At 66.8% G+C, this 25,323-nt stretch overlaps 1 protein-coding gene across 1 annotated transcript in view; it reads left to right on the top strand.

The window, feature by feature from the left end:
- Nucleotides 1–25,303, top strand: part of KMT2D (lysine methyltransferase 2D) — a 28,436-nt gene extending 3,133 nt beyond the window's left edge. The window contains exons 7-55 of the mRNA XM_049818550.1: nt 13–178; nt 289–403; nt 500–666; nt 803–1,821; nt 2,107–2,241; nt 2,337–3,187; nt 3,439–3,552; nt 3,967–4,077; nt 4,179–4,283; nt 4,518–4,699; nt 4,775–4,939; nt 5,063–5,172; nt 5,264–5,311; nt 5,421–5,636; nt 5,728–5,871; nt 5,963–6,079; nt 6,165–6,289; nt 6,402–6,591; nt 6,974–7,048; nt 7,471–7,575; nt 7,746–7,928; nt 8,227–8,311; nt 8,432–8,676; nt 8,978–9,051; nt 9,131–9,181; nt 9,333–11,063; nt 11,342–11,515; nt 11,601–11,749; nt 11,994–14,089; nt 14,192–14,315; nt 14,413–14,500; nt 14,703–14,769; nt 14,914–15,146; nt 15,253–18,327; nt 18,416–18,559; nt 18,634–18,798; nt 18,891–19,047; nt 19,132–19,213; nt 19,330–19,505; nt 20,085–20,233; nt 20,341–20,476; nt 20,559–20,698; nt 21,094–22,264; nt 22,466–22,602; nt 22,741–22,871; nt 22,961–23,246; nt 23,338–23,411; nt 23,539–23,647; nt 23,754–25,303. Of these exons, the coding sequence (XP_049674507.1) occupies nt 13–178; nt 289–403; nt 500–666; nt 803–1,821; nt 2,107–2,241; nt 2,337–3,187; nt 3,439–3,552; nt 3,967–4,077; nt 4,179–4,283; nt 4,518–4,699; nt 4,775–4,939; nt 5,063–5,172; nt 5,264–5,311; nt 5,421–5,636; nt 5,728–5,871; nt 5,963–6,079; nt 6,165–6,289; nt 6,402–6,591; nt 6,974–7,048; nt 7,471–7,575; nt 7,746–7,928; nt 8,227–8,311; nt 8,432–8,676; nt 8,978–9,051; nt 9,131–9,181; nt 9,333–11,063; nt 11,342–11,515; nt 11,601–11,749; nt 11,994–14,089; nt 14,192–14,315; nt 14,413–14,500; nt 14,703–14,769; nt 14,914–15,146; nt 15,253–18,327; nt 18,416–18,559; nt 18,634–18,798; nt 18,891–19,047; nt 19,132–19,213; nt 19,330–19,505; nt 20,085–20,233; nt 20,341–20,476; nt 20,559–20,698; nt 21,094–22,264; nt 22,466–22,602; nt 22,741–22,871; nt 22,961–23,246; nt 23,338–23,411; nt 23,539–23,647; nt 23,754–23,846 (15,785 nt within the window). The 3' untranslated portion in view covers nt 23,847–25,303. The remainder of the gene's footprint in view (nt 1–12; nt 179–288; nt 404–499; nt 667–802; nt 1,822–2,106; nt 2,242–2,336; nt 3,188–3,438; nt 3,553–3,966; nt 4,078–4,178; nt 4,284–4,517; nt 4,700–4,774; nt 4,940–5,062; nt 5,173–5,263; nt 5,312–5,420; nt 5,637–5,727; nt 5,872–5,962; nt 6,080–6,164; nt 6,290–6,401; nt 6,592–6,973; nt 7,049–7,470; nt 7,576–7,745; nt 7,929–8,226; nt 8,312–8,431; nt 8,677–8,977; nt 9,052–9,130; nt 9,182–9,332; nt 11,064–11,341; nt 11,516–11,600; nt 11,750–11,993; nt 14,090–14,191; nt 14,316–14,412; nt 14,501–14,702; nt 14,770–14,913; nt 15,147–15,252; nt 18,328–18,415; nt 18,560–18,633; nt 18,799–18,890; nt 19,048–19,131; nt 19,214–19,329; nt 19,506–20,084; nt 20,234–20,340; nt 20,477–20,558; nt 20,699–21,093; nt 22,265–22,465; nt 22,603–22,740; nt 22,872–22,960; nt 23,247–23,337; nt 23,412–23,538; nt 23,648–23,753) is intronic.
- The last annotated feature ends 20 nt before the right edge of the window (nt 25,304–25,323 follow it).

The following is a 25,323-nucleotide window of genomic DNA, read 5'->3' as shown; positions in this document are numbered from 1 at the left end:
ATCTCTGTTCAGAGGACGCCCGGTGCTCGGTGTGCGACGGGCCGGGTGACCTGCGGGACCTGGTTTTCTGCACCAGCTGCGGGCAGCACTACCACGGGGCCTGCCTGGACATTGCCCTGACGCCCCGCAAGCGCTCGGGCTGGCAGTGCCCTGAGTGCAAAGTGTGCCAAACCTGCAGGTGAGCCTGCGTCTCTGTGGCTGGGGGAGGGACGTGCACGACGGCTGGATGGCAATGAGGGGTGTACGGGAGGGGGACGCAGCCCTCATCCCTGCCCCTGCCCCCCGCAGGCAGCCCGGCGAGGATTCCATGATGCTGGTCTGTGAGGCTTGCGACAAGGGCTACCATACCTTCTGCATGGAGCCGGCCATCGAGGGCCTCCCCGCTGACTCCTGGAAGTGCAAGGTGCGCCCCGTTCTCGCTGAGGGGGGTACAGGGGTGCCTAGCCACCTCCCCTTGCCCACCCCTGACGTGCCTCTGCCTCCCCCCGTCCCCCACCAGAACTGCCGGGTCTGTTCGGACTGTGGCCGGCGCCCAGCAGGGCTCGACCCCGGCTGCCAGTGGTACCAGAGCTACTCGGTGTGCGAGGGCTGCCAGCAGCGCCGCACCGCAGAGGACGTCTGCGGAGTGCCGGCACACACGCCACAGCCGGACCCACCTGCCCAGACGTGAGTGGGGATTGGGGGACCGGTTGGTGGGGTGTCGGGCTGGGTGCTCCCTTTGCAGGTGGGAGGACGTGTCCCGCAGCCCCGTGGAGGGGGTGGTCTGAGCCCCACTCCCCTTACCTGGTCCCCCCCCATCCAGGTTGGCGTCCCCTGATCGCAGCGATCTGACGGATGTGCCCGTCCCCCCGCCTGAGCCGGAGCCTGCAGGGTGCGATGAGGAGATACAGCTTGGGGGGGATGACCCCAAGGAGGCACCCCCGGGTGATGGCGGGTCTCCTCCTGGCGAGCCAACCCCTGTGGAGGTGCCCCCCAGCGAGGTGCCCCCTGATGAACTGCCCCCCGAGGAGCCCCCTCCTCTCGTGCAGTCCCCCGAGGAGCCCCCTCCTCTCGTGCAGCCGCCCGAGGAGCCCCCTCCTCTCGTGCAGCCGCCCGAGGAGCCCCCTCCTCTCGTGCAGCCGCCCGAGGAGCCCCCTCCTCTCGTGCAGCCCCCCGAGGAGCCCCCTCCTCTCGTGCAGCCCCCCGAGGAGCCCCCTCCTCTCGTGCAGCCCCCCGAGGAGCCCCCTCCTCTCGTGCAGCCGCCCGAGGAGCCCCCTCCTCTCGTGCAGCCCCCCGAGGAGCCCCCTCCTCTCGTGCAGCCCCCCGAGGAGCCCCCTCCTCTCGTGCAGCCCCCCGAGGAGCCCCCTCCTCTCGTGCAGCCCCCTGAGGAGCCACCCCCTGATGAGCTGTCCCTTGAGAGACCATCCTTTGACGAGCTGCCCCTTGACAGACCCCCCCTTGAGGAGCTGCCCCCCAGTGAACCACCCCTCCATGAGCCGCCCCTCAACGAGCTGCCCCTCGACATACCTCCCCTCGACGAGCTGCCCCCCAGTAAACCGCTGCTCGAGAAGTCACCCCCTGATGAGCTGCCCCCCAACGAGCTCCTCCTTGACAAATCACCCCCCGATAAGCTGCCCCCCGACGAGATGCCCCTTGACAAGTCTCCCCCCCACGAGCCGCCCCCCAACGAGCTGCCCCTTGACGAGCCGCCCCCTGATGAGCTGCCCCCCAACGAACCGCCCCTCAATGAGCTGCCCCCTGAAGAACCTGCCCCTGACGAGCTGCCCCCCGAAGAGCTGCTCCCCAGCGAGCTGCCCCCCGAGGAAGACCCTAAGCCACCAGGTAAATGGGGGACCTTCGGGTCTGTTCCTTTTTTCCCCTCCTATTGACTCCCATGGGTGTGGGGGTCCCACACCTGGGTCCTTTCCCAGCACTGGTCTTGTGTGACTCTCAACCTGTTGACCCTGATTTCGTGCTTCGATGCCCCGTTTTGGGGGTATGTGGGGGGGGCTGGTGGGTCCCTGGGCCAGGCCAAGGCAATGTTTGTTGCTTCTCAGCTCCAAGCTGGGCTACACAGAGTGGAGGGGACCCCTGTGTACCCCCCTCACCCACAGCCCCATCCCACAGGTCTCCTTCCCGAGGTGGCTGTGGCAGAGGAAGCGCCAGCACTGGCCCCAGAGGTGCCCCCTGAAGAAGAGATGGACATGGAGCCGGAGCCCTTGCTGCCCCCTGAGACGGCACCCCCACCCCCGGTTCCCCCAGGTGGGTTTGGGGATGCACTGGATTTTGGGGAAGGGGTGTGTGTGCGTCTCTGGTGAGGGCTGTGTGTCACCGTCCCCTCCTTTCCGCTCCCCCAGATCTCCGCGCCATCTCGCCTGCCCACCCCCCAGACCCCTTGCCTGACGCCAAGGAGGACAAGGTGCCCGAGCCACCCACCCCAGCCCTGCCCGAGCCCCCCGGCAGCCCCGGCACCGCCATGGACACTGAGCCCCCCAGCTCCCCACCACCGCCCCTGGGCTCACCTGCCTGCACCCTGGCCCCCGCTGAGCCCCCCGAGGATGAGGAGATGGAGACAGCTGGTGGTGAGGGGGAGTCACCAGCCAGCCCCCCTGGAGATGGCCCCCATGCCAGTCCAGCCCCAGAGCTGGGGTCCTTCCCGGGCCTGCCTGAGGAGGAAGAGGAGGAGGAGGAAGAAGCACCGAGGCTGGAGCGGGAGGGCACCAGTGGGAGCTCCCCACCACTGAGTGAGGAGGATGCGCTGGAGGAAGGCCGGGCTGGGGGGGACACCGAAGCCAAGGGGTCCCCCCTGCTCCTGGAGCCAGAGGAGCTGGGCCCTGAGACTCCCATGGAGGTGTGCGCTGCCGGGGAGAAGCTGCTGGGGCGTGGGGACGAGGGGGGGCCCGAGCCCCCGGCCCTGCGCCCCCGACCCGACATCCTCAACGAGATCTCCAACCTGAGCCAGGGGGACACCAGCAGCAGCTTCCCTGGCTCGGAGCCACTGCTGGGCTCCCCAGACCCTGAGGGTGGGGGTTCGCTGTCCCTCGAGCTGGGGCCAGCTTCGGCCGATGCCAGCCTGCAGAAGGAGGATGCCGGATCGCTGCCGCTGGGTGCCGAGACCGACGACTCGCTGCTCTTTGAGCCGGCTGCCAAGGGGGACGGGGACAAGAGCCGGCGGCGCAGCTCCCCAGGGCGCTCCCGTGTCAAGCAGGTATTGGGGGAACCCTGCCAGCCCCAATCTCGGGAGGGGGGGACCCCACTACCCTCCCCGCCCTGCGGAGGCCGTGCCCCCCCCTCCCCGGGTTGCCCCTGCGGCAAGTAGGTGAGGGCCGAGCACGCAATGGGGTGTGGGATGGGGGCCGTGCCCTTCCGCTGCCCCTGTCCTGGCCAGGATGCGTGGTGGGGGTCCGGTTGGGGCCCCTGCCCCAGGTTGCTGTAACCGCCCTTTCCCCTTGGCCCTAGGGTCGCAGCAGCAGCTTCCCCGGGCGGAGGCGCCCCCGAGGTGGGTCCCACGGGGGCCGGGGCCGTGGCCGTGCACGCCTGAAGTCGACCACCTCATCCGTTGACACCCTAGCAGTAAGGCTGGGCTGGGGCAGAGGTGGGGGGCTGGGGGGGTGGTCCTAAGCTGTTAGGTGGCAGGACTGAGAGCCGAGCATTTCCCCTATCCCCTTCCCCGCCATCCCAGTCCCTTGGAAAGGCTTGGGAGCCCTCAGGGTGGGGGTCCTGGGGGGGAGGTGACTGCCTGGGGCTGTGCTGTGGGTCTGGGGGGTTTCACCCTACAGGGATAGGGTTGGTGTGGAGCTGCACCACCACCCCTCCACCCCCCCCCCCCAGGAGGGGCTGGTTTGCAGGTGGGCAGGGAGTCTGCTGCCCCTATGTGTTCCCGTGCCCCCCTGGTTTGGCTCCAGACTGTGGCTGGTGAACCCCCCCCCCCAAAACTGCACGGAGAGTGGGAGTCCTCGGTGCTGAGCCTCCCCACTCTGTTCCCAGCTTGCCGACGTGGAGAGCTCACCCAGCAAGGAAGAGGATGAGGACGATGACGACACGATGCAGAACACGGTTGTCCTCTTCTCCAACACCGATAAGTTCGTGCTCATGCAGGTAACTGGGGTGCTGCAGGACAGACAGACAGGACAGACTTCTGTCCCCCACCAGCTCCTGTCGTCCTCCCCCCAACTCTTCTAACAGCCTCTCTCCCCTAGGACATGTGTGTGGTGTGCGGCAGCTTCGGGCGTGGGGCCGAGGGGCACCTCCTCGCCTGCTCCCAGTGCTCCCAGTGTTACCACCCCTACTGCGTCAACAGCAAGGTGAGGGGGAGTGGGACCCCTGGCCCCACACCGGGCGGGCAGGATCGTGCTGTGCCCCTTGGGGACCCGCACGGCCGAGCCATGTCCCTTGGGGTATTCGCATGAAGTCGTGCCGAGCGTGTCTGTGTGGTTGTACAGGGCTCCGGGGTGTCCCCCCGTGGCCATGCAGAGCCTGGGGACCCCCGTGGCTGTGCCCAGGGTTCACGTGGTCGCCCCCCCCCTCCCCATCCCCAGATCACAAAGGTGATGCTGCTGAAGGGCTGGCGCTGCGTGGAATGCATCGTCTGCGAGGTGTGCGGCAAAGCCTCCGATCCCTCCCGGCTCCTGCTCTGCGATGACTGCGACATCAGCTACCACACCTACTGCCTGGACCCCCCCCTGCAGACCGTGCCCAAGGGGGGCTGGAAGTGCAAGTGGTGCGTGGAGGGATGTAAGGGGAGCCCCAGGGGGGGACTCGGGGCTGGTGCTGACCCCTTGGGGCCCCCCCCCAGGTGCGTATGCTGCGTGCAGTGCGGGGCGGCTTCTCCCGGTTTCCACTGCGAGTGGCAGAACAACTACACCCACTGCGCGCCCTGCGCCAGCCTGGTCGTCTGCCCCTTCTGCCGCGAGAAGTACGTGGAGGACGACCTGCTCATCCAGTGCCGGCACTGCGATCGGTGAGCACCGCACCCCCGTGGCATGTACCCCCCGACTCCAGGATGGTGGTGGGGGGTTGTCTTTGCTCTTGGGTTCCCCGGGAGGGGCTGACGGGGCGCGTGACGGGTCCCCGCTGTCCGCAGGTGGCTGCACGCGGCGTGTGACAGCCTTTTCACGGAGGAGGAGGTGGAGCAGGCTGCGGACGAAGGCTTCGACTGCAGCGCCTGCCAGCCCTATGTGGTCAAGCCGGCTGGTGAGCGCCTGGGGTGGGGGGAGCTCAGAGGGTTTGGGGGATATATGGAGGACGTAGGCACTCACCTCCCTGTCTGCTTTTACATCCACAGTGCCCACGCCGACCGCAGAGATCGCCTCGGTTAAGGCCAAGGAGCCAGGTACTTGCAGTGCCGTAGTCGGTGCCGGGGTCAGTGCCGCAGGCTCCCCAGCGCTGGCTGTGCACGCAGCGCTGGCTTTTATCCCCAACGCTGGTTTTTGTCCTTGCAGAACCCCAGTATTTCCGCTTCGAGGGTGTTTGGCTGACGGAGACGGGGATGGCGGTGCTGCGCAACCTCTCCCTGTCGCCCCTGCACAAGCGGCGGCAGCGCAAGGGCCGGCTGGGCACCCTGAACGGGGACGGGGGGCTGGAGGGGGGCGACCCCCTGGGCCCCGATGACAAGAAGGATGGCGATCTGGACGCTGATGAGCTGCTCAAAGCTGAAGGTGTGTTTCCCCGGCGGGCGAGCTGTGCGGGGGTGCAGTGTGGGGGTGCCAGGGGACCCCACTAACGCGTGTCCCCCCCATCTACCGGCAGTGGGTGTTGAGCACATGGAGTGCGAGATCAAGCTGGAGGCTCCGGCTAGCCCTGACCGTGACATCGGGGCTGACGTGGACTCGGGAAAGGGTCTGGAGGACCCAGAGGAGTGCAAAAAGAGGAAGCGCAAGCCGTACCGGCCCGGTGAGTGCCACCTGGGGCTGCCCCCCAGGACCAGAACCACCCCCCACAGTCCCCGCTGTGACCCCACATTTTCTTTTCCTCTGCCCACCAGGCATCGGTGGCTTCATGGTGCGGCAGCGCAAGTCTCACACCCGCCTGAAGAAGGTCTCGGCGGTGCTGGCCGAAGTGGGGCGCGAGGGGCTGAGCGCTGAGGGGCACCCAGAAGATGGTAGGGCCCAGCGGCGCCTTCCCCTTCCCCTGGGGACAGCCCCAAACTCTTTTGGGGGGAGGTGTTAACGGGGCGGCTGTTGCAGGGGCTCCGGGTGACCTCCCGGCCGAGGGCAGCCTGGATCCAGGCTCGGCAGAAGGGGACGAGAAGAAGAAGCGTCGGGGAAGGAAAAAGAGCAAGTTGGAGGACATGTTCCCCCCCTACCTGCAGGTGGGATGGATGGGGTTGGACAGAGGTGGCCCTGGGGTGGAGGGGGTGGGGATGGACGGAGGGGACACCCCAACAGACACCGTGGCGCTGATGGCAGCTCCCCCTTCGGCAGGAGGCATTTTTTGGGAAGGCGCTGATGGACTTGAGCCGGAAGGCGCTGCTGGCAGCGGGCGGCGTGGGGGACGGGGCTGCCCGCCCCTCCCTGGGCCAGGGTGCCCCGCGACCCAAGGGGGACCCCAGCCTGGCTGGGGTGCTGCAGGGTGCCCCCCCTGACAGGAGGGAGACCCCCACGCACCCCCGAGGTGAGTGTGGCCAGGATCTGGCCTGGCAACCCAACCCCTGCTCCCCTCCCCAGCCGCTGTCCCTGAGAGGGGACATGTGGGGTTAGTGGGGGGTTGTTGGGGGGGTCCCTGGGGTTGTTGGGGGTCCCAGGGGCCCCCAGGGTTGTTGGACGGGTCTCTGGGATTGTTGGGGGTCCCAGGGGCCCCCAGGGTTGTTGGACCCTGGGGGTTGTTGGAGGATGCTGTGGGCTGTTGGGGTTGCCGTTGACACCGAGGGGTGTAGGAGGACGCTGGGGGTTGGCGAGTGACCCCGGGGGCGGTTGGGGAGTACCGGACCCCCTCCCTAAGGTGGCCCAGCCCCACTGAGGCCTGGTTGCCCCACTGAGGCCTGGTTGCCCCACAGGGGACGACAGCACCGACGGCAGCGCCACAGCTCCTGACGACGATGGCAAGGACGACGCGAAGGCCGAGGACCTGGGTGAGTCCCGGGGACCCCCCTCACCCCCCCCCGGCCGTGCTCGTGGGTCGCCGGGTTGTGCGGGACAGACGGAAACCTGAGTCCTCCACGGGGGGGCCTTCGAGAGGCGGCCTAGAGCGTCTACGACCATAGAGAGGGAACTGCTCTATGGTTGAGGTGGAGGCTCTAGGCAGGGCGGGAAGTGCGGGAGGGGGAACTCTATGGTTTCCCCGAGTGACTCCTCGGCGCTGATGACCATCGAGTGGCGCCTAGAGCGCCCCCGCGCGGTGCGGCGCTCTGCGCGGCACTTTGGAAACTGTAAGGGCGGGGGGTAATGGGGGCTGCCCCATGTAGGCCCCGGGCTGGGGGGGGGGGGGGGGGTCCCGGCCCTGAGGTGGGGGGGTCCTGGGGTGTTGAGGGTACCTGCTGATTCCTCCTCGCAGGGGCTGATGAGCCAAAGGATTCCCCGGACCCTGGGGATGCTGAGAAACCGGCCACCCCAGGTGAGGGTGCGCTCAGCTCCGACCTCGACAAGATCCCTACGGAAGGTGAGGGCCCCCCCCCCCATGTCCCCTTTGTCAGCTGAAGCAAGGGAGATCCCAGGGCCAGGACCCCCCGGGTTTCTTCTTCACCCCCTGGGTTTTTTCATCTCCTGTCAGCATGTGATTTGTATCAGATGCTGCCTGTGATAGTTCAGCTCTCTCTTTTTCCCCTATAGAGCTGCCCAAAATGGAGAGCAAAGATGTCCAGCAGCTCTTCAAGGATGTGCTGGGCTCAGCAGAGCGTGGGGAGCAGCCCTTGAACTGTGTGGCCGGGGGAATGGAGGCCGGCAGCGCAGGGCAGGACCCCAGCCGGGCACAGCGGCCGTTCCTGCAAGGAGATCTCCAGCTGCCGGGGCAGGGTAGGTAGAGGCGGCGTGGTCCTGAGCCAAGACATGGTGATCAGTGGGGAAGAAGGGCAGGACTTGCCATCTGCCCCGGGAAAGCCAGAGTTGGGTCTGAACTGTTTGAACAGCAGCAGTGGCTGTGGTACAGGAGGGAACAGGGCTTGGGTCTTCTCTTTTGCTTTGGGGATGAACGTGGAAAGCATTTTGGGGGCGGTGTATGGGGGGGGAATCTTGTATTGTCTGAGGGCTGCTGGGGCCCCCAGGGTGGGCATAGGCTTGAGGTTCTCTGCAGCCTCTCTCCCTTCCCTTGCAGGGAGCGTTTCCCTGGGTTCGCTTTCTGGAGCCGTCTCCTTGGACTCGTATTCGGGTGTCTGCCAGTCCCCGTTCCTCGATAACAGGTACGTGGGTGGCTGGGGGAGCTGAGGCTGGTCTCCTTGGAGGGACTGAACACCAGGCTGTTGCAGAACCCGATTTTTCCTCACACCCTGCTGGTCCATGACGCTCTCTCCCCTGTGCAGGGAGCGGAGCGGCTTTTTCAGCCCGGACCACTGTGAGCCTGAGAGCCCCTGGGCCAGCAGCTCAGCCGCTACCACCCCCTCAACACCCACAACGCCCACTACAGAGGGTGAGGGTGACGGGCTGTCCTACAACCAGCGCAGCCTGCAGCGCTGGGAGAAGGATGAGGAGCTGGGCGAGCTCTCCACCATCTCGCCCGTCCTCTACGCCAACATGAACTTCCCCAACCTCAAGCAAGATTATCCAGGTAGGGCTCTGGGGGGGCTGCGGCTGCCCCGTTCGGGGTGAGGGCAGGTGGGAACTGGGTGCAGCGGAACACCCCTAGTCCCTGTTTGGAGGGGAGATCCCATCTGGTCTGGCACAGGCCTCAGCTGCAGGACTGAAGCGCTCGCTGCAGTGATGGTGGGGTGTCTCAGTGCCAGCTCCTGGGGACGGAGTCGTCCCCACACGTGAAGGAGGATGGTCACCCACCGAGGGCCTCAGTGGGCTTGTCAGGCATGGGCTAACGTTGTTTTTCTCCTCTTTGTCTGCTCCTACCGGACTCCCAGACTGGTCGAGCCGTTGCAAACAGATCATGAAGCTCTGGAGGAAGGTCCCCGCCACAGACAAAGCCCCCTATTTGGTGAGTATCAGGGCGTTATTGGGGCGGGGGGGCCTGGGCGCCGGGGGCTGCGAGTCAGCTGGCTTCGTGTTTTTGTTAGCAAAAGGCCAAAGATAACCGGGCGGCTCATCGCATCAACAAGGTGCAGAAGGTATGTGCTGGAGCGGGGAGGTGCCCGGCGGCCCTGGCCCAGCCCTGGGGGACATGGTGTGCCCACCCCTTGCCCCCTTAGTCCCTTTCCCAGCCTGCTGGGAGGGCAGGTGTGGATCCCCGCAGCCCTGACAGCCGGGCTCTCTCTGCAGCAGGCCGAGAGCCAGATCAACAAGCAGACCAAAGGGGAGGGACTGCGCAAGCCGGAGAGGCCCTCGCTGCACCTGCGGATCCCAGTGCCGCCGGGGGCACAGCCCGTCTACATTGGCAGCCCCCCCGCCGCTGGCGAGGGCTTCTTGAAGCCCCCGGCGGGTGCCGGAGGGGGGCCGGAGTCTCCCAGCGAGCTCTTCCTCAAGCTCCCACCCCAGTCCCCCGCCCAAGTGCCTTCGCACGATCCCTACGGCGCGGCGCCCGCCTACACGCTGGAGCCCCGCTTCCCCTCACCTCTGGGCCAGAGCCCCACAGCGGGCGCTGCCTTCCAGCCCTTCCCTGGCCAGCCCCAGCCCCTCACCAGCCAGCCCCAGCCCCTCATCGGCCCCCGCACCGTCCCTGGCTCTCAGCCCCCCGACTTCCACCCCACGCCGCCTGGCACCCCCCGGCACCAGCCCAGCACTCCCGACCCTTTCCTGAAGCCCCGGTGTCCCTCCTTGGATAACCTCTCGGTGCCGGGGAGCCCCGGAGCCCGGCCCCCTGAGGCCCTGCTCTCTCCCCTGCCTTTTGGGGAGCAGAAGAAGGGCCTGGAGGTGAAAAAGGAGGAAGGGGGGAGCCTGGGGGTTTGTTCACCCAGCTACACTTCCACCATGGGCTACGGGGACTCCCCAGGCGGTCCCCACCTCTCCGCTGCGGAGTTGAAGGCGGCTGACGTCTTCAAAGCCCCCATGACCCCACGGGTCTCTCAGGTAGAGCCACAGAGCCCGGGGCTGGGGCACCGGCCCCCCGACCCCCATCCCCTGGCTCCCTCACCCCCTGGCCACCCTGACCTCTACCGCCAGTCACCCTACCCGGACCCCTACTCGCAGCCCCCGCTGACGCCCCGGCCGCAGCCCCCCGAGGCCTGCTGCGCCCTCCCACCCCGCTCCCTGCCCTCGGAACCCTTCTCCCGTGTCCCTGCCAGCCCCCAGTCCCAGTCTAGCTCCCAGTCCCCCCTCACCCCCCGGCCACTCTCTAATGAAGCCTTCTGTCAGTCCCCTGTCACCCCCCGCTTCCAATCCCCGGACCCCTACTCCCAGCCACCCTCCCGGCCCCAGTCCCGGGACCCCTTCACCCCCCTGCACAAGCCCCCCCGGCCCCAGATGCCGGAGTCAGGGTTCAAGTCGGTGCCACTCTCGCACAGCCCAGCAGCTGGCGGGGGTTTTGGGGGTACCCCGGCGGGTGAGCCCCACACCAAGGCACCAGCCGGGCAGCAACCCCCCTTCGCCCGCTCCCCCGGCGCCAGCGTCTTCCCAGGCGGCCAGCCCCCCATGCGCTTCACCTTCCCCCCGGCCGTCTCGGAGCCGCTCAAGGGCTCCCCGTCCCACCAGCCCCACGGGATCAACAGCCATTATGTCCCCGGCAAGCCCCAGAGCTCAGCCTACGCCTCATCCCCCGGCTTCCACCAAGCCAGCAGCCCGCTGGGGCCGGGTGCTGCAGCTGCTGACACCTACAGCCTCTCGCCCCTCCGGCCCCCGTCAGTGCTGCCGCAGCAGCCCCCAGCTACCCCACAGCAGCAGGACGCCTCTGTCGCCTTCCTGCCCCGAGCCCCGTTGGGGCCACAGGCTGATAAGAGGGAGGAGACGGCCGTGGGACTCTCAGCACCCCCAAACCGGGACCTGGCGGAGCTGCCCGGCAGCCAGGATGGGGCCCTCGGCACGATGAGCCAGTCGGAGCTGGAGAAGCAGCGGCAGGTGAGGGCTTGCTGGTGGTGAAGCCATGTGTATTTGGGTTTCAGAAGGGATGCAAGGGAGAACCTGGGACCTCTGCAGTTGATGGTGGGGTTGAGGAGCCTGGCTCTGCTTGTGGTTCCTTCCCCAGAGCCATGGAGGGGGCATGGGCACCCCAGGATGGGGGGCGTAGATGGGCACAGCCAAAGAGGTCTCCATGCATGGTTCGTCCCTGGGTCCTGGGACGAGCTGGTCTCACTCCTGTGTCTCTGCCCTTGGTTCTAACGCTCGGTTCCTCCTAGCGCCAGCGGCTCCGTGAGCTGCTCATCCGCCAGCAGATCCAACGCAACAGTCTGCGGCAGGAGAAGGAGAGCGCGGCGGCGGCTGCCACTTCCTCACCAGCGGGCTGGGCCCCCGAGGCCAGCAGCCAGGCCTTCGAGCTGAGCCGGGGCATGGCTCCCTACCAGCCAGCACAGGTAGGAGAGCTCAGGGGAACAGCTCTGGTGGGAGGTTGGGGGTGGACGGAGAGGGGTGACACTGCATCCTTTTCTCCTCTTCCAGGATAAGGGTTTGCTTGGGACACTGGCCACTGCGGCTGGCGCTGGGAAGCTGCCCAGCTCCGTCATGGTGCAGGCAGCATTTGCGCAGGATGAGCGGCTCTCCCGGCCCCCACCGGCAGCCACGCCATCCACCCTAGACATCAACGGCAGGTGAGCACCCAGCAGCAGGGCGACAGGCTCACCACGGCTGGTTAGAAATGAGTGGAGCTTCACCCTGGTGGGTTGTATACCCCCTAGATCCTGCTTGCGGGGATCACCCCAGTGGGACGGGGTGGCTGTGGTTTTGCTGGGTGCCTGGCATGGTCTGAGGGGGTTGGGATCCCCAGGGTGCTGTGCATGGTGCGTCGGGGCCACGGCAGTGCCGAGCCAATCCCGACACCACGGTGTGTTGCAGGGCGGCAGTGGGGCCCCCCCAGGCCTTCTACCCCCGCGGGGTATTCCCAGCGCCATCCCAGCAGCAGCACCTCTGGCAGCAGCAGCAGCAGCAGCAACAACAGGCAGCCGCAGCCCTGCGGCTCCCCGTCGCCTCCCGCTTCACCCCACCGGCTGCCGGCACCCCCGTGGGTGGCCTGGGCACCCGCCTACCAGCACCTGCTGAGACGGTGCCTGCCTCACCAGCCGCCCTGGGTGCCCCCTTCATCGAGCTCCGGCACAATGTGCAGAAGGGGCCTGGAGGGGTCGTGGGCTCCCCCTTCGTCCCCCAGGCGCCCCGGCCCCGCTTTTTCCTGCCTGGGGAGGAGGGTACCCCCCAGGCCCTCTGCACCCCCGTTGTGCCTATGCAGGCACTCCCTGCCCCGGCGCTGCAACCTCAGAAGATGTCGGTGCCGCTGCCGCCCGCGTCCCCGCAGGGAGCCGAGATGAGCAACAGCCACCAGCAGCCTCACGCCAAAGCGGCCGCCCCACCGGCGCTTTCAGCCCCCAGCCTGGAGCTGCAGCACGTCCCCCCGCGCCCGCTGTCCTCTGGCTCTGCTCTCCGCCCTGAGGGTCCCAAGGATGGCCCCGCGCCAGACCCTGCACCAGCTCCAGCCCCAGGGAAGAGCCACCTGAGCCTGGAGGGGGGACGTCTGCCCTGCGAGGTGCCAGTGGAGCCTGATTTGGATGATGACTTTGGCTCCCACAAAGACCTGGAAGATGACGACGATTTGGCCAACCTCAGCCTGGATCCGGACGTGGCTAAAGGGGATGATGACTTGGACAACCTGGACAGCCTGGAGACAGCGGATCCCCACCTTGACGACCTGCTGAATGGCGATGAGTTCGACTTGCTGGCCTATACCGACCCTGAGCTGGACACCGGTGACAAGAAGGACATCTTCAACGAGCATCTCCGCCTGGTAGAGTCGGCCAACGAGAAAGCCGAGCGTGAAGCCCAGCTCAAGACGGAGCCGCAGGCGCCCACCTTGAAGCTCCCTGACCCTGGGGACGGCAAAGACACGGCCCCATCCATGGAGGATCGGGATGTGCCCAAGGAAGGGCTGGTGCCTGGGGTGGGCTTGGGACCTGCTCCCTGCCAGACGGGTGCCACGCTGGCATCTGACCCGGCTTTCAAGGCACAGGGCGCAGAGGCAAAGACGGGCTCGCTGCCTGCCGATGTCAAGCCCAAGCTGGAGGACGGCTGCCTGAAGACCTCTCCCTGCCAGTTCACTGCCGGCGGTCCCGAGCGGCTCCCAGTCCCTGTCAAGTCAGAAGCCCTGCAGGGCACGGATAAGATCTCTGCCTCACTGGGGCTGAGCCTCAAATCCAACCAGACCCTCCTGAGCCCCGGGGCTGGCCCGGCTCGTCTCGGTTTGACTCACTTCCCTAACAGCGGCCACGCCGGCGTCCCCGTGCCGGAGAAGGATCCCTACGCCGGCCCTGGCCGTGGGCTGGGCCCTGCCCAGTTAGGTAGCCAGAGCAACCCCTTGCTGGAGAAGTTTGAGCTGGACGGTGGAGCCCTGGGCTTAGGCAGCGCCCGGCACTCACCAGCCGATGATCTGGACAAGATGGAGAGCTCGCTGGTGGCCAGTGAGCTGCCCCTGCTCATCGAGGACCTGCTGGAGCATGAGAAGAAGGAGCTGCAAAAGAAGCAGCAGATGTCAGCCCACCTGCCTCGGGGCACCCCCCACCTCCCGGCCCCAGGGCACCCCATGCTGCACACAGCGGCAGCCGGGCAGCCCCCTGAGGGGCAACCACCCCGCCTGGGTGCCCCACAGCCGCCCCTTCAGCTGGGACTGGTGACCAGGCCACCGCTGATGCCACCGCAGCCCCCCCGGCTTGGCGCACCCCAGCAGGGCCCGGCGTTGACCTCCCATATGGGTATGGGCCCTGGGCAGCCCCACGTGCTGGCAGCCCCCCACAGTGTGCAGATGGCGCTGGCGCAGCCACAGCAGAGCCAGCAGCAGGTGTTGGTACAGAAGCCGATGGCCGGGGTGCAACCACCCACCCTGGGCCTGAAGCCCCCCCAGCTCGTCATGCAACAGCAGTTGGCCAACAGCTTCTTCCCAGACACAGGTAGGGGCTGCAAGTGGTTGTTTTTGGGGGGCGTGGGGCCCTTTTGGCTGGGGGATATAAGGCTGAACGTGCTGCGTCACTGTCTGCTGAATCTTTTGGCAGACCTGGACAAGTTTGCGGCTGAGGACATCGTGGACCCCATTGCTAAGGCCAAGATGGTGGCACTGAAGGGCATCAAGAAGGTGATGGCTCAGGGCAGCATCGGGGTGGCTCCGGGCATGAACAGGTAAGGGGGCACGGCAGGCAGTGGGGCATGGCCTGGGGCGGGCAGGGTGCCTTGGCTCTGGCTCATCCCTCATGTCTGCATGTGTCCCCCCCCAAAGGCAACAGGTTTCCCTGCTGGCCCAGCGGCTCTCAGGGGGCCCGGCGGTCTCCGAGATACAGAATCACTTGCTGGCAGGGAGCGGGCAGGTGAGTGGGGTGTCCAGGGGAGTGGACAGGGGTCCCCTTGGGGCTGCCTGGCTTGGTGCTTGGGACCCTGCCAGGCAGGAGCTGCTCTGGCCAGTGGGTTTGCGGTTCCCTGGGGAGGTGGGGACTGTGGAGAAGGGGACAGGAGGGCACCAGGGAGGGCACATGGCATGGCATATGTCCCCAATGCTCCCTTTTCTGCCAGGAGCGGAGCGGCACCGACCCGACCCAGGCTCGCCCTAACCCACCCACCTTCGCGCAGGGCGTCATAAGTGAGTACTAATGCAGCGAGGGGGCTGGGGTAGCGCTGGCCAGGTCTCATCCTGCCCACACAGGCTGGGCTGAGCAGGACCGTGGCCAAGCTCCCTCCGGAGCTGGGATCCCTGCTGATCCGAGCTCTCTCCCTGCTCCCACAGATGAGGCCGACCAGCGGCAGTATGAGGAGTGGCTCTTCCACACGCAGCAGCTCCTGCAAATGCAGCTGAAGGTGCTGGAGGAGCAGATCGGGGCGCACCGCAAGTCACGCAAAGCCCTCTGTGCCAAGCAGCGCACTGCCAAGAAAGCTGGGCGGGAATTCCCTGAGGCCGATGCCGAGAAGCTGAAGCTGGTAACAGAGCAGCAGAGCAAAATCCAGAAGCAGCTGGACCAGGTAGGACCCTGCATGTGGGTGGGCACCCCGTCCCTGGTGCAAAGGTGCCCTCCCCGGCACTAAAGTCATGCCATTCCCAGTGCTAACGCCCCACCGTCCCCGGCAGGTGCGGAAGCAGCAAAAGGAGCACACTAACCTCATGGCCGAGTACCGCAACAAGCAGCAGCAGCACCAGCACCAGGCCTCGGCCGTCATGGCCCTAAGCCCCTCACAGAGCCCCCGTCTCATGTCCAAGCTCCCCGGGCAGCTGCTCTCGGCACACGGCATCCAGCAGCCGGCGGGGGCTGTGGTGGGCACACAAGGCCTCGGCCAGCAGCCGGGGCAGCCCGGGGGGCTGCGCCTGCCCCAGGGCGGCGTGTCCATGACCGTGCAGCAGGGCCTGTCCTTCATGGGCCAGCAAGCCGTGGGGAACACGCCGGTGCCCGGCACCTCCAATGCCTTCTTTGCCGGGAACCCCGCGCTCCGTGGGCTGGCTGCTGACAGCCGCCTGATGCAGGAGAGGCAGCTCCAGAGAATGCAGCTGGCCCAGAAACTGCAGCAGCAGAACATGCTGGGACAAGTGTCACTGCAGCAGCAGCAGCCGGGCATGATGGCACAGGCGTCAATGCAGCAACAGGGCGTGATGGCACAGGCGTCAATGCAGCAACAGGGCGTGATGGCACAGGCATCGATGCAGCAGCCGGGTGTGATGGGACAGGCATCCATGCAGCAATCGGGTGTCATGGCCCAAGCGTCGATGCAGCAACAGGGTGTGATGGGACAGGCATCCATGCAGCAGCCAGGTGTGATGGGACAGGCGTCAATGCAGCAACAGGGCGTCATGGGTCAGGCGTCGATGCAGCAGCCAGGTGTCATGGGACAGACCTCAATGCAGCCGCAGGGCATCATGGCGCAGACGTCAATGCAACAGCCGAGTGTGATGGGACAAGCTTCAATGCAACAACCGGGTGTTATGGCACAGACATCGATGCAGCAGCCGGGTGTGATGGGACAAGCGTCCATGCAACAGCCAGGCGTCATGGGACAAGCCTCAATGCAGCAGCCCGGCGTCATGGCGCAGACATCAATGCAGCAGCCCAGCGTGATGGGCCAAGGATCGATGCAGCCGGCAGCCATGGTGGGGCAGCCCAGCCTGCTGGGGCAGCAGCAGCCAGCACCGGCCCCACAGCCAGGCGCGGTGGGGCAGCCCATGGTGCCGAAGCAGCCGGGGCTGATGGGCAGCCAGCAGAGCCTGCTGGTGCAGCAGCTCTCGCCCCAGCAGCAGCCAGGCTTGCTGGGCCACGCGCAGGCGCCGGGGCTGCAGCATCAGGCGGTGCTGGGCCACCCACCGCCCCAGCGCCAGGTCCTTCTGGCCCCCCACCAGCAGCGGGTGCTGGGCTCACCCCAGCTGGCACCACAGACTCCAGGGATGCTGGGCCACCGGCTTGTGCTGTCCCAGCAGCTGGGGCAGTCACGGGCACTGCTGGCCCCGCAGCAGCAGCAGCAGCAACAGCAGCAGCAGCAGAACTCGGCGGCCGCCCAGCCGGGCCTCCTGGGACTGGGCCAGGGACAGCCCTCGATCCAGCACTTTCCGCAGCACGGGGCAGTGGGCCAGGCCCCCTCTGTGCTGCACCTGAGTCAGGGAATGCAGCCGGCCCCGGCGGTCCTGGCTGCCAAGGACCAGCCTGGAGGGGTGGACAGCAGCACCCTGCCCACTGAGGGCAGCGAGAGTGGGGGGCAGCTGCATGGGGGTCCCCAGGAACAGCAGGGAGCCCTCAACCCCCCGGGGCTAGGTGGCCCAGATCCCCCAGCCCCGAAGCACCAGGCTGAGCTGGGGCAGGGCCAGCAGCTCCTCTTGGCCTCCCCGCAGCCGGGCGTCCTGGGCTCGCAGCCAGCGCTGAGGGCAGCCCCCGTGCAGCCGGGCACCCTGCTCGCTCCGCCGCTGCAGAGCCCCGGGGCTGCCCGTCCCGAGCTGTCCCAGCAGCACGGGGATGCCACCGGGGCAGCGGAGCCGTCACTGGGCTGTGGGACGGGCCCGGCGCAGGGCATGGTGCTGCCACAGGTGCCGCGGCCTCCAGAGCAGCCAGGCAAGGGGCCGTCGGGCTCGCTGCAGGGCCAGCCGCAGCCCCCACGGCTCCAGAGTCCCGGGCAGCACAAAGCAGGGCCGGCGGTGCCATCGCCGGGCACGGCCACGCTCCCGCCAGGTCTCCTGGGGCAGGTGCCGGGGCCGATGATGGGCCAGATCCGGGCGCAGCTCCAAGGTGTCCTGGCCAAGAACCCGCAGCTGCGGCACCTGACACCCCAACAGCAGCAGCAGCTCCAGGCCCTCCTGGTGCAGCGGCACCAGCAGAGCCTGCTGCAGCAGAGCCAGGCGCTCCGGCCCCCTGGCCCCTTCCCCGGCCAGTCCCCAGAGTACGGCTCCCCAGCCCCTGCGGCCCGCCAGCCCCCTCGCCCGCTGGGGCCCCTCTTCCAGCAGCGGACGGGAGCCCCGGCAGAGGCACAGGCCGGTTTTGCCACCGAGCAGGGCCGGGTGCTGCCGGGGCAGCCCCCCCAGCAGCCCCTGGCCGAGCTGGTGCAAGCAGCCCTGGCTGCCCGCGGCCCCCAGCCCAGCCTTGTCCGGCTCCCCACACCACCGACCCCCTCGCCCTTGGGCTGTGCGCCCCAGCACCTGGCTAGCCCTGAGCAGAGCCCCCAAGAGCCAAAGAAGACATCGCCGGGGGTCCCGGCCTCGGTCCCCAGCCCCGCAGCGCCCACGGAACCGGGACTGGCACCCACAGCCAGCGGCACCCTCCCCGATGCAGCTCATGGCCCCTGGGACCCTGAGGCACCCGGTGCGAACCCTGTCGACCCCAGCGAGACCCACATCAACGGGGCTGTGCCAGAAGGAGCCTCTACGGCAGGCGAGCCCCCTGAGGTGTTGGTGAAGCAGGAGCCGAAGGAGGAGGCAGCGGCGGCACAGTGTGAGCTGGATGGAGACGAGGTGGCGAAACCGGAGGCCAACGGGGACCCTGGGGCCGGTCAAGCCAACAGTCTGCTAGCACCGGGCAGCCGCTCCGAGGCCGGGCACCTCCTGCTGCAGAAGCTGCTGCGGGCCAAGAATGTGCAGCTCTCGGCGCAGAGTCCAGGCGAGCTCAACGGACACACGGAAAGCCGGGGTGCCGGGATGGAGCCACGGCCGCAGCCGGTGCTGCTGGGCCGGGAGGTGAAGTGGGGTGCTGCGGGGTGGGACGGGGGGTGATGGCCACGGGGCTGTGCTCAGCATCGCTCCCGCTTCCTTCCTCTTTCCCCAGGACCCCTCCATCGCCAGGAAGCCGGTGGCCACCAAGCCCAAGCGGGTGCAGAAGGGCAATGAGCGGGTCCCGGCCTCCCGCAAGAAGCTGCGGAAGGATGAGGGGCTGCGCCCCAGCGAAGCTCTCATGAAGCAGCTGAAACAGGTATGGCTCGGGCCGGGGGCATGGCGGGGGGGCTGCCTTGGGCCCCCGTCCCCTCCTCACCGCTCTGCCCTCAGGAGCTGTCGCTGCTGCCGCTGACTGAGCCAACCATCACGGCCAACTTCAGCCTCTTCGCACCCTTCGGCAGCAGCCCCATCAACGGAAAGAGCCAGCTGCGGGGTGCCTTTGGCAGCGCTGTGCTCGACAGCGTGCCCGACTATTACTCCCAGCTACTCACCAAGGTGAGGGGGGGGGTTGTTCCCCTGTCATTCCCTGTCCCTGATCCGGGGATCCCAGGCCACCCCGCTGTGCTCACCCCACTGTCTCCCCCCAGAACAACCTCAGCAACCCACCCACGCCACCGTCCTCGCTGCCCCCCACGCCACCCCCTTCCGTGCAGCAGAAGATGGTGAATGGAGTCACAGCCCCCGAGGAGCTGGGCGAACAGCCCAAAGATGCTGACCCGGCCCGTGAGCCCCACAGCCAGAAAGGTGAGTGTAGCTGGCACAAGGGTGGCACAGAATCTCTGCTGCCACTTATCACCCCCCTGTGACACCCATCCCTTCCCCACACAGATACACCGGCTGTGGAGGTGAAGAGCCTGGACCTGCTGGCAGCTCTGCCCACCCCTCCCCACAACCAGACCGAGGATGTCAGGTGAGCTACCGGCCACGGTGACACACACACACACACACACCCCCCCCAATGGGTGCCACCAGCCCCCCCATGGGTGATGCCAGCCCCTGCGGCCCGTGACACCTCCTTCCCTGCAGGATGGAGAGTGACGATGAGAGCGACTCCCCCGACAGCATTGTCCCTGCCTCGTCCCCTGAGAGCGTGCTGGGCGAGGAGCTGCTTCGCTTTCCCCTGCTCAGCGATGCCAAACCGGAGCTGGAGGAGCGTGTGCTGTCCCCCATCATCCCCATCATCCCCCGGGCCAGTATCCCAGGTGGGTTGTGCTGGGGGACACACACGTATGGACCAGGCAGGGGCAAGGCAGGGCAGGAGGGATCTGTGGTGCACGTGGACCAGGCAGGAGGGGATCGGTGGGGTGCATAGATCAGGCGGGAGGGGGTCCATGGAGCATAGACACGAGGCGGGGGTAATGTAGGGCAGGGTGGGGGTCTGCAGGGAGCATAAATCGGGTAGGAAGGGGTCTGTGCAGTATATGGATGGGGTAGGAGTGGGGTCCCTGGATGTGTGGGCGGGCTGGTAGGGGTGTGGTGAGGCAGGAGAAGGGTCCTTGGGGAGCGTGGGCTGAGAGGAAGAGGTCTGTGTGGTATACTGCGTTTGGGCAGCAGAGTCTTGAGTACGACACGTTGTGTTGGGGCTGGCCTGTTCCTGGGGGTCCCCTAGCTGCACCCCAAGGGTTTCCCATCCATGCTGGGTGCAATCTGTCCCTGTCACCGGACCCTAGTCTCTCCCATGCAAGGTGATGGATTCCCAGCAGCGTTTCTGCAGGGGTCCAGGGTGGCTGTTGGTGGGGCTAGTACTGTGCGGCTCTGACCCCCACCTCTCTCCATGCCAGTGTTCCCTGACACAAAACCCTACGAGGCCGTGGAGCCCTTTGGGCCCCCCCCCGGGAAGGTGGGGGCAGCAGGCCCAGGTGCCCCGTGGGAGAAGGGCAAGAGCAGCGAGGTCTCGGTCATGCTAACGGTGTCTGCAGCGGCTGCCAAGGTGAGCAAGGGGACATGGGGAGTGGGTGAGACTCTTGGGGGTCCTGGCAGTGACCCCACATGGTGGCTTCTGGGGCCCTGGATCCATCCCGTCCTCCTCTCACCCAGAACCTCAATGGGGTGATGGTGGCCATGGCCGAGCTGCTGAGCGTGAAGATCCCCACCTCCTACGAGGTGCTGTTCCCAGATGGCCCCATGCGAGCAGCTGTGGTCGAGGCCAAGAAGGTGGAGACAGACATGTCTGGTGAGCGTCTGCTTTGTCCCTGCAGGCTCCCCTGTGTCCCTGGGCTGGGCATCCTGTGACGGGCTGTCTCTGTCTCTTGCAGGGGTGCTTGGTGGCAAGGAGAAGGCAGCACTAGCCGGGAAGGTGCCAGACAGCAGCTCCGAGTGGCTGAAGCAGTTCGATGCGGTGCTGCCAGGGTACAGCCTCAAGGGCGAGCTGGACCTCCTGACGCTGCTCAGACAGGTTAGCGGGCTGTGGGGGTCCCCTCAGGGCTATGACCATGGGAGAGGGGTACTGGGGTACCTGTAAGGCTGTGGCTATGTGGGGGGTGCAGGAGGGGGCCCTTTGGGACCAAGTGTGCCCATGTGGAGAGGTCCCTGTAGGTACCCCCATGATTGCAGGGTGCTGCAGGGGGGGTTTCTGAGGGACCAGGCTCCTCTGTGGTGTTGTCTTCCAGGACTGCATGGAAGGGGTTGGGGGGAGGTCTTTGCCGGTCTGGGAGGGTGGTGGGGTGCAGTGGGGTGCGTTGGGGTCCCTGTAGATCCAAGGACCCTTCACCGTGATGCGCAGGGAGGTTGGGGGTCCCTATCCCTATCCCTGGGATGCTCTGACCTGTGCCCCCCCTCCCCGTGCTGTAGGAGAGCCCTGTGCCCGAGAAGACCCTGCACCACTGTTACGTCAACAACGTCTCCAACCTGGACGTGCGGCAGCTCTCCGTCATGCCCCAGGAACCCTCACCCCCGCTGTCCCCCTCTGTCCCTTCCCCATCCAGCCCTGCTGAGGCTGCCAGGGTCCCTGACCCCGAGGCGGCCCACGAGGCAGCCCCAGCCCCCCCATCGCCCCTGCCGCCGGCCCCCTCGCCAGCCCCCCAGGAGGAAGGGGCCACGGCCCCCCACTCGCCGCCCCGCTTCAAGCCGCGTTCACGGCCGCCGGAGGACGGGGACGAAGCACGGCCCCGGCTGAAGAAGTGGAAGGGAGTGCGGTGGAAACGGCTGCGCTTCCTCGTCACCATCCAGAAAGGGGGGGCTAAGCGGGACGGTGACAAGGAGATTGCAGAGTTCATCGACAAGCTCGGCACCACCCTGCGCCCTGAAAAGGTGCCCCGGGACCTGCGCAAGTGCTGCTTCTGCCACGAGGAGGGTGACGGGGCCACGGACGGGCCAGCCCGCCTGCTCAACCTTGACCTCGATCTCTGGGTCCACCTGAACTGCGCCCTGTGGTCCACAGAGGTCTATGAGACGCAGGGGGGGGCCCTGATCAATGTGGAGGTGGCCCTGCACCGTGGGTTGCTCACCAAGTGCTCCCTGTGCCAGAAAACCGGCGCCACCAACAGCTGCAACCGCATCCGCTGCCCCAGCGTCTACCACTTCGCCTGCGCCATCCGCGCCAAGTGCATGTTCTTCAAGGACAAGACCATGCTGTGCCCCTTGCACAAGCTGAAGGGCCCCTGCGAGCAGGAGCTGAGCAGCTTCACCGTCTTCCGACGTGTCTACATCGAACGGGATGAGGTGAAGCAGATCGCCAGCATCATCCAGCGCGGCGAGCGGCTCCACATGTTCCGCGTGGGAGGGCTGGTCTTCCATGCCATCGGGCAGCTCCTGCCGCACCAGATGGCTGACTTCCACAGTGTCACGGCCCTCTACCCCGTGGGCTACGAGGCCACGCGTATCTACTGGAGCCTGCGGACCAACAACCGCCGCTGCTGCTACCGCTGCACCATCTGCGAGAACAACGGCCGCCCCGAGTTTGTTGTGCAAGTCATCGAGCAGGGCCTGGAGGATCTGGTCTTCTCTGATTCCTCGCCGCAAGGTAAGGCGCAATCGGGAGCTGCAGGTGTCAGGCTGCTGCTTTCCTCCGTCCCCCGTCGTGCTGATGGCCGAGCTGCACCAGGACAGGGAGGACAGCATGACGGGAGATCCCGGGGTGGCTTGAACTGGTGGGGTCTGCACTGGGGGTCAGCTTGGCAGCTTGGAGCAGGTCCCTGGCTCCAACCCTTCCTTCCCTCGGCAGCCGTCTGGAACCGGATCATCGAGCCGGTGGCGATGATGAGGAAGGAAGCCGACATGCTGCGACTCTTCCCCGAGTACCTAAAGGGCGAGGAGCTCTTTGGCCTCACGGTGCATGCAGTGCTGCGCATCGCCGAGTCGGTAGGTCTTAGGGACAGGTCTCTTCTCCGCACCGGGGGTCAACCCTGCTGGGAAAGGGACCGGTGGCCGCGCTGGTGGGGCTGGGGCAGCCACGGTGCTGGTGCTCACCCTATGGCCCCTCGGCTCCCTCCTCGGCAGCTGCCCGGCGTTGAGAGCTGCCAGAACTACCTGTTCCGCTACGGTCGTCATCCGCTGATGGAGCTGCCGCTGATGATCAACCCCACTGGGTGTGCCCGCTCTGAGCCCAAGATCCTCACCCACTACAAGCGGTAAGCGGGGCTGGGATCCACTGGGAGAGCCAGGATTCCTGGGGATCCCTCAGCTCTGACCCCATCTCGCCCTCCCCCTCTGCTGGCAGGCCCCACACCCTGAACAGCACAAGCATGTCCAAGGCCTACCAGAGCACGTTCACGGGTGAGACCAACACGCCCTACAGCAAACAGTTCGTGCACTCCAAGTCCTCCCAGTACCGGCGCCTGAAGACGGAATGGAAGAACAACGTATACCTGGCGCGGTCCCGCATCCAGGGGCTGGGGCTCTACGCGGCCAAGGACATCGAGAAGCACACCATGGTCATTGAGTACATCGGCACCATCATCCGCAACGAGGTGGCTAACCGGCGGGAGAAGATCTATGAGGAGCAGGTGGGGCACCAGTAGGACATTGGGGGCTCTGATGGGATGGGGGGGGGGTGGGGGGGTCGGTGCAGCCACTGACACCCTCTTCTGCCCCCAGAACCGTGGCATCTACATGTTCCGCATCAACAACGAGCACGTCATTGACGCCACGCTGACGGGGGGCCCGGCCAGGTGAGCACGGGAGGGGTTTGGGGTAGTGGGACCTCCCCAGAGGGAGCGGCAACAGTCTACCTGTCCTGCCCTCCCCCCCCCCCCGGGTGGGCGCTGACCCCCACACTTCTCTGCCCCCGCCGCCCAGGTATATCAACCATTCGTGTGCCCCGAACTGCGTGGCCGAAGTCGTGACTTTTGACAAGGAGGATAAGATCATCATTATCTCCAGCCGGCGCATCCCCAAGGGGGAGGAGGTCAGGCGGGGGGGCGTAGGGTGGCTGCGGAGGGGCTGGGGGAGGCCGGGGGTGGCAGGGCCAGGCTCGGTGACGTGCCGTGGTTGACTCCCTGCTCCCCCCGCAGCTCACCTACGACTACCAGTTCGACTTCGAGGACGATCAGCACAAGATCCCCTGCCACTGTGGAGCCTGGAACTGCCGAAAGTGGATGAACTAGCTGGGGAAAAAAGGGGCTGGGGGCCACGGCCCCCGCCTCGGAGACCTCGCCAAGACCCGCCAGGGCTGCGGGAGGTGCCAGGGCGGCCGGGCAGGCAGCAGCGGCGGCCAGGGCACGGAGACTGCGGCGGGGAGAGCGGCCGCCACGGAACCGCCGGCCCTGCCCGAGCGGGACGGACGGACGGACGAACTGGCAACTCAGGGTTTTCTTTGCTTCGTCCTGCGAGGAAAGTGGGGGGGGGGGGGCTGGCGAGACACCCCCCCACCCACCACCACCACCACCACCACCCACCGCCCGCCTCCCTCGTGGAGGAGCCACGGGGGAGCAGAGCGGTCCCAGCGGAGCCGGAAAGAGTTCGGAGCCGGCCTGGATTTTTATTTTTAATTTTTTTTTTTTTAATTTTTTTTTTTTTTTTTTTTTTTTTAGAAACAAAACTAATAATATTTGCTCGCTAATTACCAAGGTAACACAGACTCCTTGAGCTCGACAATCCGGGCTCTGTCCCGTCGCACCGCGGCGGCCAGAGCTCGCTCGGTTCCTTTGATCTCTTTTTGTTTGTGCGTGTGGACGAGACCCCCGGAGCGCGGCGGCGCGGGAGGAGGCGCCTGCGGCGAGGGCCCCCCGACAGACACAAGGAGCTTCTGCACCCAAACCTACCTCATTTTAAGTGTTAGATTTTTTTTTTTTTTTCTTGTTGTTGTTTTTAAATGTGAGCCCCCCCCCTTCCCTACCACCCATCGGGGCAGAGCCTCCCACCACCGGAGCTGGCCCTCGGGGGGGTCTTTCCCTTTCCTGTGGGCTCCAGGGGCTGCCCTCTTCCCCCCCCCCCCCCCCCCCAAATGTCCCCCTCCTCTGGGCGTGGCTGCAGACAGCCCCTCACTGGGGTCCCCTGGCACTGGGGGGGGGGGGGGGGCACAGGGGACCCCCTGTCCTTGTCCCCCACCCTGGGAGGTCCCAGCCGTGCGACGTGCCAAGGTGTGAGGTGGGGTTGGGGGGGTGAGGGGGGATGTGCCAGACCTGCTCCCCCAGCACTGGGGGGGAGCTGGTAGGGCCAGGTGGGGCCCCCCCCCCCCCCCCACTCACCCGCAGCCCCCCACGGCTGGGGCTGCACGCGACTGCCGTTGGCACGGTGTGTGTGTGTGTGGGGGGGGAAGGTTATTTATCTATTTATACCTTATATTGTATATACTAGATGGGAGGGGAGGGGGGCTCTTTGTGCTCTGCTGGGCTGAGATTTGGGGTGCAGGGGCAAGGGGGGGGCCGCGGCATTTTTTAAACGCAATCTCCGAGGTCAGAGGCCGGGGTTTTGGGGGGGGGGGGGCAGGTCTGGAGCCTCCTGCCAGGCAGGGGCGGCCTCGGAGAGCGAAGCAGCGAGTGGGCATTACACACCGGGGACATCCCCCCCCTCCCTCTGCCGGCTGCAGCCCCCCCCCCCCCCCCCCCGGGGTGCCACTGCCTGCCCCCCCCCCCCCTCCCC

The sequence above is a fragment of the Accipiter gentilis genome, chromosome 16 (genome assembly GCF_929443795.1).
Source record: "Accipiter gentilis chromosome 16, bAccGen1.1, whole genome shotgun sequence".
NCBI classification, from domain to species: domain Eukaryota; kingdom Metazoa; phylum Chordata; class Aves; order Accipitriformes; family Accipitridae; genus Astur; species Astur gentilis.
This window is presented reverse-complemented; position numbering and strand designations above follow the sequence as displayed.